A 10,069-nucleotide genomic window follows, 5' to 3' on the forward strand; every position below is an offset into this window, starting at 1 on the left:
GTCCTTCATGGTCAATCCCCCCCCCCCACACACCAGTCAGCAACCACTTCTATGAGCTGAAAGAAAAGTCCCTGGAATGTTCTTTTAAAACCAGAGAAGAAGAACAGACACAGCAGGGGGATGTTTCCCTGCAATAAAAAGACCAGTGGTGATGAGGAGCAGTGAATCTGAATGTCCCAACAAAATGTCCCAAGTAACAGCTAGAGAAAACAGCGGTTGACTGTGTGTGTGTGTGTGTGCGTGTGTGTGTGTGTGTGTGTGTGTGTGTGCGTGCATGCATGCGTGCGCGCGTTTTCACGGTAACAGGAGGTTCAGGAGGCGGATAAGGAGAAGAAGGATGAGGAGAAGGAGAAAGACAAGGAGAAGAAGAAGGAGCCTGAGCCCAGCTTCCAGCTCCTGGAGAACCCTGCCAGGGTGCTGCCCGCCCAGCTCAAAGTCCTCACCATGCCAGAGACCTGCCGCTACCAGCCCTTCAAACCGGTACCTCTATCTATCTGTCTCTGTCTGTCTCTGTGTCTGTCTGTCTTCTGTCTGTCTCTGTGTCTGTCTCAGTCTGTCTGTCTCTGTCTGTCTGTCTCAGTCCGTCCGTCTGTCTCTGTGTCTGTGTGTGTGTCTCTGTGACTATCGTGTCACAGAGACAGGGGAGGGGAGGCAGTCATCACAACTTGCCCTCCCGTGAAACTTTCCCTTTTACAGTGTGACTGGACATGGGTGTGAATCATTTCTACTGTTCCATGTGAAGGTCTCTCTCTCTCTCTCTCTCTCTCTCTCTCTCTCTCTCTCTCTCTCCCTCCCCCCCCCCCCCACCGCTATACTGAAACCTTTCTCACGCGTTTCAATTAAACCTCCCAGATCAGATTTACTGCTGTGGGGTGGTTGTGGTGGATCTGTGGCCCAGTAGAGAGCCAGACTCCATTCCTGCTGTGAACCTCGACAGGGTCCAGTGGTAAATTCTTGTGGACGTGAAATCAGCCCCTCCATACGTAGCCTGTGACTGTGTATGTCCTCACCAGGCTAAGATTAGACTATTGTAATGTCCCTGTCTTTTCGCTCCCCTTCCATTTTATTGTACCACCTTACATTGAGGTTATGCAGACAAGCTTTTAACAACTGTAGGAACACTTGATTGTCGTTTCATTTCATACACCTGCGCACATGAAATGAAACGAAGTATGGTTTCCCCAGCCCACAGCAGTACAACACAAAGACAAGAACACACATCCAGACTACAAGAACACACACATCCAAACAAAAACACACACATCCAAACTACAAGAACACACATCCAGACTACAAGAACACACATCCAGACTACAAGAACACACATCCAAACTACAAGAACACACATCCAAACTACAAGAACACATATATCCAAACTACAAGAACACATACATCCAGACTACAAGAACACATATCCAGACTACAAGAACACACATCCAGACTACAAGAACACACATCCAAACTACAAGAACACACATCCAAACTACAAGAACACATATATCCAAACTACAAGAACACATATCCAAACTACAAGAACACACATCCAGACTACAAGAACACATATCCAAACTACAAGAACCCACATCCAAACTACAAGAACACACATCCAAAGACACAGATGTAGACAAGACACTGCATGGGTGGGACGGTACCGGGTGAGGCCGCCGCAAACGCAAGTTCGCACCGCCATCTTCCCACACCGGTAATGGTTGAGGCTTCTGCAAACATGAATTCATGCCGCCCTCTTCCCACACCAGAAGCAGAAATCATTGACTTTACCCTCGAATCCACAGGCTTCATGCAGCTGTAGGCAAGACACTAAACTACTCAACTAACTTACTTGAGTGGACTTGATATACGGGAGCTGAACTCACTGGCTGCACAAAGGTGGATGTTTGCCCTGTGGGCTCCAGAAAAATCTATCAAACCAAGTAATTTCTTCTGCTCTTTCCTCAGTCTTTCTAGTTTAGTCCTCTGTGGAAAGTGTGGGTTCATGTGTTTTCAGAAAGGATCAGGTCTGGTTTGTTGTTTCCAGAAAGGACTAGGTCTGGTTTGTGGCTGTGTGCTGGAGGGAGGTCAGTGGGCATGTCGGCTGTGGAGAACATCAGTCTTGTCTGTCTTCTATCTGCTGGGGGGGACTGCTGATGTCACTCATTCTGTTGGTGGGTTTTCCTGTCTGTCACCAGCTGCACACGGGCGGCATCATCATCATGAAGGATACCAGTCAGGAAGAGGAGGAGCTAGTGGAGCCGGTATCCGCCCACGGCCCCAAGATTGAGGAAGAGGAGCAGGAGCCCGAGCCGCCGGAGCCCTTTGAGTACATTGATGAGTAGATCATCTCCTGGTAGCCAGGTAGGTTGACCCACACACAGTGTTTGAGCTTCTGCAAGATTTGACCTTCCGAACAAGGAAAGGCTCAATGGAAAACCCAAATTACAGAAGAAAAAAATCCCAAATAAAATGCTACTATAATTTAATCACATGATCAGCCATCTCTTCATCTGAGCTGTTCTATCTTTGTTGTGGGTATTGAAGTGTGGACACATAACAATAATAATAATAATACATTTTATTTGTGGGCACCTTTCAAAACACTCAAGGACACTTTACAGAACACAGTTAAAAAAAAAACCAAACAAAACCAGCAGCACTGTATCAGACAGCGTAAAATCAAAACAAAGCAGGGTAGACAATAAAAAGTTAACACAACAGGTAAGTATAAAATCATCATCTGCACAAAACTCAGTGAAGCGTGGATCAGATGAATATGCCAGGGTGAAAAGGTGCGTTTGGAGATGGGATGTGAAGGTTGGAAGAGAGTCAGTGTTGTGAAGGTCTTGTGGGAGAGAGCTCCATAGGCGGGGGGCAGAACGACTGAAGGCTCTAGACCCCATGGTAGTCCAGCGGGCCAATGGTGTAGTGGGTTAGAGAGCAGAAGAGGATGTGAGAGTGCGGGAGGGCGTGTGGATATGAAGGAGTTCAGAAAGATATGAAGGAGCTAGGTTATTAAGGGCCTTAAAGGTGAGGGGCAGGATCTTGAAGTCAGTACGGTATTTAAACAGGGAGCCAGGGGAGCTGCTGAAGAACAGGAGCGATGTGATCTATGGAAGGAGTTCTGGTTCTGATGTGGGCAGCTGAATTCTGGACCAGTTGAAGTTTATGAAGACACTTGAGGGGAAGACCAAAGAGGACAGAATTACAGTAGTCAGTACAGGATGTTACCAGGGTGTGAGTGAGTATGGCGGTGCTGTTAGGTGTAAGTGGCGGGCGAAGACGATTAATATTGCGTAGGTGGAAGTATGCAGACCGAGCGACAATGTTGACATGGCCTTCAGAAGTTAAGGTGCTGTCCAGGATGACAGCCAGACTCTTGTAACTTCATGATGTAGGACACGTCAAACTACGTTCATGCTTTTATTCCCTAAACACATCTGATAAACAAAACTGATTCGTAGGTTTTTTCACCTTTACAAAACTTGGCTAGCTCACTGCTCACCTCTGATGGGTGTCAGCCGTAAGCAGCCAGTCATACGGTAGCTTTACTGTGTGTCGCACCTGCTGGGGTCTGGAGCTAACTGTTAGCTGGCTTACAGTCGCCAGCAAGCCATGGCGGTGTCAGACCGGGTCTCATATGCTGCTCTGGAACAGCTGTGTGGCCTCACACAGTCGCCTCGCCTCCAGGCGGTGCAGAGATAAGAGACCTCCTGGTATGTTGCACCGTAGCCTGACCCACTTTCAGCCGTCACCGCTGTGGAATGTAAACAGCTCGAACCGGCGGTGCTGAGGGCATACGTCCCCGCTGAGCGCTGCCAATGAGGCGCTGACGGATGCCTGCTGAGTCCTGGCGCAGCGCCGCGTTAGAGCGGGAGGGCTGTCCTGCGCCTCCATGCAGGAGCACGCCATGAGGTGCGGAGTTACAGATGAGGTGTGGGTGATGAGGCGAGGGCCCGTCTCCATCACACGTTGCGGCTCGATGAGGTTGAGCTGCTCTGCCAGATATGAAAAAAAAAGGGGCTTGTTTTTGAGCTGGTTGTGTAGACGAGTTGTGTGTTTGGGGTTTGTGCTGAAGGCTTGAGTGGCCAGTAGTCAAGGTTTTGACATGGAGATAAAGTGCCCTTGAGCAAACGCTGTATGCCAGGGCTTCAGCTCTGTGCCTGAAATACAAACCTGATTTTAAAAATCAAAAATTGCAAATATCCGTCCAGGTAGCATGGTGGTCTATTCTGTTGCCTACCAACATGGGGCTCGCCGGTTCGAACCCCCGTGTTACCTCCATCTTGGTCGGGCGTCCCTACAGACACAATTGGCCGTGTCTGCGGGTGGGAAGCAGGATGTGGGTATGTGTCCTGGTTGTTGGACTAGCGCCTCCTCTGGTCGGTCGGGGCGCCTGTTCGGGGGGGGGGGGGGACTGGGAGGAATAGCATGATCCTCCCACGTGCTACGTCCCCCTGGTGAAACTGCTCACTGTCAGGTGAAGAGAGGCAGGTAGTGTGCAGCCCTCCCCGGATCGGCGGAGGGGGTGGAGCAGAGACCAGGCGGCTCAGAAGGGTGGGGTAATTGGCGGGATACAACTGGGGAGAAATTAAAAAGAGAGAAATACAAACATCTTTCAGTGGACCAGCTAACCGGCGTGTTCTTCTCTTCCCCAGGCAGCGTCTCCTGGCCTCAGAAGAACGGACCCCACCTCCAGCGCCTCTGTCTACAACTCCTCTCCTCCATCCAGCTATCCAGCTCTCCACCCGTCAGCCCCTGCACTCCTTTTCTTTTTACATGTCCCCCTTGTCCCGGCTCCCTCACGCTGCAGACAGGCTGTGTGTCACACGTTACTGTTGAAGTGTTGTGAGTTTCTGTCACCACAATAAAAGATCTATATTGGAGACTGAGTGTGTGTGTTTGTTGTACTGCACAGGCTGTGTAGAGTCACTCTAGTCCACACATTTACAGTACAACTACAGTACAGCTACAGTACAACTACAGTACATCTACAGTACATTCATCCATTATCCAAACCGCTTATCCTGCTCTCAGGGTTGTGGGGATGCTGCAGCCTATCCCAGCAGTCATTGGACGGCAGGCGGGGAGACACCCTGGACAGGCTGCCAGGCCATCACACACACACACACACACACACACACACACACACACACACACACACACACACACACACACACCAAGGGACAGTTTAGTACAGCTGATTCACCTGACCTACATGTCTTTGGGTCACCTGGCCTACATGTCTTTGGACTGTGGGAGGAAACCCACGCAGACACGGGGAGAACATGCAAACTCCAGACAGAGGACGACCCGGGACGACCCCCAAGGTTGGACTACCCCGGGGCTCGAACCCACGACCTTCTTGCTGTGAGGTGATTAACGGAACAGAGAAACCGAAAAGCCAGCACGGGAAGACACATCACGCTGCCATGGAGCTTGTCCACAACACGGAGAGTTGTGTGGAAAAGTGCTTCCGTTTGTTTTGTAGCCTCACAATTCTGCAGGAAAACACTGAAGAAGGGATTTTAAAAACAGGAAGGTGGGACGTGACCTCCCCTCCCAGGTGACCTCCCCTCCCAGGTGACCTCCCCTCCCAGGTGACCTCCCCTCCCGGGGGACCTCCCCTCCCGGGTGACCTCCCCTCCCGGGTGACCTCCCCTCCCAGGTGACCTCCCCTCCCAGGGGACATCCCCTCCCAGGGGACATCCCCTCCCGGGTGACATCCCCTCCCAGTCAGACGATGGTAATGATTTGTGATCAGTAATTTTCTTTTGTCGTGTGCAGATACTAACTCTTGTGGATGTTGTGCGGTTCATTTTAGGAATGACGTCGCTTGTGTGACTCGCAGTAAGGCACATCATCATTACTCTCCCCGTGTTATGACCCACTCGCCATCAACACAAGACGCTCCGCCCCACCTAACAACACGGTCCAGATGCTGACCCTCGTCCTGCCGGGTGTCACTGACTAGTTTTGTGTCATGGAGTAGTTGTGAGTCACTGACTAGTTCTGTGTCACGGAGTAGTTGTGTGTCACTGACTAGTTCTGTGTCATGGAGTAGTTGTGTGTCACTGACTAGTTGTGAGTCACTGAGTAGTTGTGTGTCACTGACTACTTGTGAGTCACTGACTAGTTCTGTGTCACTGACTAGTTGTGTGTCACTGACTAGTTGTGAGTCACTGAGTAGTTGTGTGTCACTGACTAGTTGTGAGTCACGGACTAGTTGTGAGTCACGGACTAGTTGTGAGTCACGGACTAGTTGTGAGTCACGGAGTAGCTGTGGCAGCTCTCTGGAATATGAATATTCCACAATCTCCCAGTAGGGTGCGCCGGGGTAAAGTTCTCTCTTGGTCTCGTGTGTAGATGAAGAGAAGATTTAAAATGATTCCATTTATTTTCCCCCCTTTTCTCCCCAATGGTAGTTTGACTCCACTCTTCCGAGCCGTCCCGGTCTCTGCTCCACCCTCCTGCTGATCCGGGGAGGGCTGCAGACTACCACATGCCTCCTCCCATACATGTGGAGTCGCCAGCTGCTTTTCACCTGACAGTGAGGAGTTTCACCAGGGGGACGTAGCGCGTGGGAGGATCACGTTATTCCCCCCAGGTCCCCCTCCCCCCCAACAGGCACCCCGACTGACCAGAGGAGGCGCTAGTGCAGTGACCAGGACACATACCCACAGCAGGCTTCCCACCCACAGACACGGCCAATTGTCTGTATGGACACCCGACCAAGCCGTAAGGTAACGTGGGGATTCGAACCGGCGATCCCTTAAAAGGATTCTAGTGCAGATTCTTCTGTAAACATCTGCTACGTTTGACCTTCCTGCTTCCTCCATCTTCGTCTTCCACTGTTTACAGAGATGAGCTGCTGTTTCATTCCATTTCATCCATCCATCATCCAAACCACTTATCCTTACTTACCCAGGGTCACGGGGATGCTGCAGTCTACCCAGCAGTCCCCGGGCAGCAGGTGGGGAGACACCCCAGACAGGCCACCAGGCCGTCACGGGGCCAACTGGAGTCTAACGGGATTTCTATCCAGACACCGGGGCTCGTTTCTTCTTTTTTTGTGCGACAACAGTGTATAAATGCAGTGTATAAATCCATTTGATGCAATTTGGCAGTAATATGCAGTTTTTGTACATATTCTTGTATATATATATATATTTATTTTAATTAAGAGACCCCAAAAGTGTAAAAACCAAGCCTGAGATACTGTAAGGGTAACTAACACATTGTAAATAATGCAGTTCAGTCAGTAGCGGCCATCATCAGACAGACTGACGGCTGCAGCGGTCATGAGTCATCTTCATCCTAGAGACCTGGAACCACATCCTCATCCCAGAGACCTGGAACCACATCCTCATCCCAGAGACCTGGAACCACATCTTCATCCCAGAGATCTGGAACCACGTCCTCATCCCAGAGACCTGGAACCACATCTTCATCCCAGAGACCTGGAACCACATCCTCATCCCAGAGACCTGGAACCACATCCTCATCCCAGAGACCTGGAACCACATCCTCATCCCAGAGACCTGGAACCACGTCCTCATCCCAGAGACCTGGAACCACATCTTCATCCCAGAGACCTGGAACCACATCTTCATCCCAGAGACCTGGAACCACATCCTCATCCCAGAGACCTGGAACCACATCCTCATCCCAGAGACCTGGAACCACGTCCTCATCCCAGAGACCTGGAACCACATCTTCATCCCAGAGACCTGGAACCACATCTTCATCCCAGAGACCTGGAACCACATCCTCATCCCAGAGACCTGGAACCACATCCTCATCCCAGAGACCTGGAACCACATCCTCATCCCAGAGACCTGGAACCACATCCTCATCCCAGAGACCTGGAACCACATCCTCATCCCAGAGACCTGGAACCAAATCTTCATCCGAGAGACCTGGAACCACATCCTCATCCTAGAGACCTGGAACCACATCCTCATCCCAGAGACCTGGAACCACATCCTCATCCCAGAGACCTGGAACCACATCTTCATCCCAGAGACCTGGAACCACATCCCAGAGACCTGGAACCACATCCTCATCCCAGAGACCTGGAACCTCATCCCAGAGACCTGGAACCACATCTTCATCCCAGAGAGAGACCTGGAACAGAACTACAGGTCAAAAGGGTGATCTTGTGGCTTGGTCCCTTGTGGACCACTGTGTCTTGACCACACACAGGATGTTATTATTTCTTATTCCTTAATTATTATTCCTCTCCACACAGGAGACGTTATCCCCTCCCCCTTTTCTCCCCGATTGGATCCGGCCAATTACCCCCCTCTTCCGAGCCGTCCCGGTCTCTGCTCCACCCCCTCTGCTGATCCGGGGAGGGCTGCAGACTACCACATGTCTCCTCCCATACATGTGGAGTCACCAGCCGCTTCTTTTCACCTGACAGTGAGGAGTTTCGCCAGGGGGACGTAGCGCGTGGGAGGATCACGCTATTCCTCCCCCCACGCCTGAACAGGCGCCCTGACTGACCAGAGGAGGCGCTAGCGCAGCGACCAGCACACATACCCACATCCGGCTTCCCACCCGCAGACACGGCCAATTGTGTCTGTAGGGACGCCCGACCAAGCCGGTACACGGGGATTCGAACCGGCGATCCCTGTGTTGGTAGGCAACGGAATAGACCGCCACGCTACCCGGACGCCCCTGGAGACGTTATTCTAGGTCACATTCCTACAGCCAGTCAGTACATGGTCTTCTACTTGGTCCGCCTCGAACCCCAACCTACAACACCCCAACATGACAAGAAGATGGAACATGTACAAATACAACATAAATCATAAGCAGTTCAACTCTGACATGAACACTCCCATGAGCCCCTGCTGCTCCCCCGGTGCAGAGCCGCCGACCGTCAGAGTGACCACCTCCCCCCGTGACCACGTCACAGTGCTGTGATTGCATGTTCTCATGGCAAGACGGACTGGAGTTGCTCCCCGGGCGCTGCAGGGCGGCTGCCCGCTGCTCCTCGCTCCACAGCTAGGCTGGCCTCCATGCAGAGAGGGATCAATGGAGGATCTCAAAATCCAAAACATAAAATACGAGATTATCATTATAGTGGAGTTCTCTTCCAGAACTGATGCTCTCGTTATAGAGACTTGCAAGTAGTGAGCAAATGGGACTTATGTGCCTTGCTCAACAGCACTCAGGACAGTGACACCCGATAGTCTATACATGACGGTTTCTGTAAAGACGGCCCTGTCGGTGTGGAGATCCACGGACGCCTTCCGGTGATGTATGAAAACACTGTCCGCTCTCACCGCTCTGCACGGTACGAACCCAAAGCACCATACAAGGCAAGAACTGCGGCTGGGCCAGGTCCAGTCAGTCCAGTCAGACCGTCAGTCCAGTCAGTCAGTCCAGTCAGTCCGTCAGTCAGTCCAGTCAGTCCGTCAGTCAGTCAGTCAGTCAGACCTGGACCTGTGGAGAGTGGTAACAGCCAGGCGGTGGACCAGAGCCTCAAACGTCTGTCAGTAACATGACCAACTAATAGTCGAGAGGAGGAGGAGCAGGAGGAGGAGCTGGAAGCAGAGTGTGGCGGGTTCACGTGAGCAGATGCCCCGCATGCCTTTGGCCGTGAGGTCACCGTCTGAGGACGCCTGGCCGGCGCACCGGCGGCGCTGAGGAAGCCTCTTAAATGACGTCCGCTTTGTTACAGGAAAGAGGAAGACTGTCCAGAATGCTGCTGGCCGGGCTGGTCACGTGTGTGTGTCAGGCCCGTGGATGGGGTCCAGGCCTGGGAAAGTGTTGTCATGACTTATTGGACCGGCGAGTGATGTGCTGGTGGTCCGTGATGCGGCTCTGGACTGACTGGGTTGTTTTGACTCCACCGGGGGAAAGTTGTGTTCTAATGGAGAGTGACCGTCTCTGGCAGCCGGCTCCTCGCCAATGTTCTCTTATCTGCGGTCCAGCAGCTCCAAGATAAGAAGAAGACCTCCCACGTGGGACCCGTCTGTCTCTGAAGGAACCTGATGGATGAGTCCGGTATCAGGCTCGCATGACCTAAGAACATGCATGTTCAGTCAAGTCGGGTCTATTTTCATAG

The 10,069-nt window shown here is 51.8% G+C and overlaps 1 protein-coding gene across 1 annotated transcript in view; it reads left to right on the forward strand.

The window, feature by feature from the left end:
- Positions 1 to 4,872, forward strand: part of psmd1 (proteasome 26S subunit, non-ATPase 1) — an 81,881-nt gene extending 77,009 nt beyond the window's left edge. The window contains exons 23-25 of the mRNA XM_056277199.1: positions 307 to 480; positions 2,187 to 2,352; positions 4,650 to 4,872. Of these exons, the coding sequence (XP_056133174.1) occupies positions 307 to 480; positions 2,187 to 2,333 (321 nt within the window). The 3' untranslated portion in view covers positions 2,334 to 2,352; positions 4,650 to 4,872. The remainder of the gene's footprint in view (positions 1 to 306; positions 481 to 2,186; positions 2,353 to 4,649) is intronic.
- Positions 4,873 to 10,069: the final 5,197 nt, after the last annotated feature.

The sequence above is a fragment of the Lampris incognitus genome, chromosome 3, assembly GCF_029633865.1.
Source record: "Lampris incognitus isolate fLamInc1 chromosome 3, fLamInc1.hap2, whole genome shotgun sequence".
Taxonomy (NCBI): domain Eukaryota; kingdom Metazoa; phylum Chordata; class Actinopteri; order Lampriformes; family Lampridae; genus Lampris; species Lampris incognitus.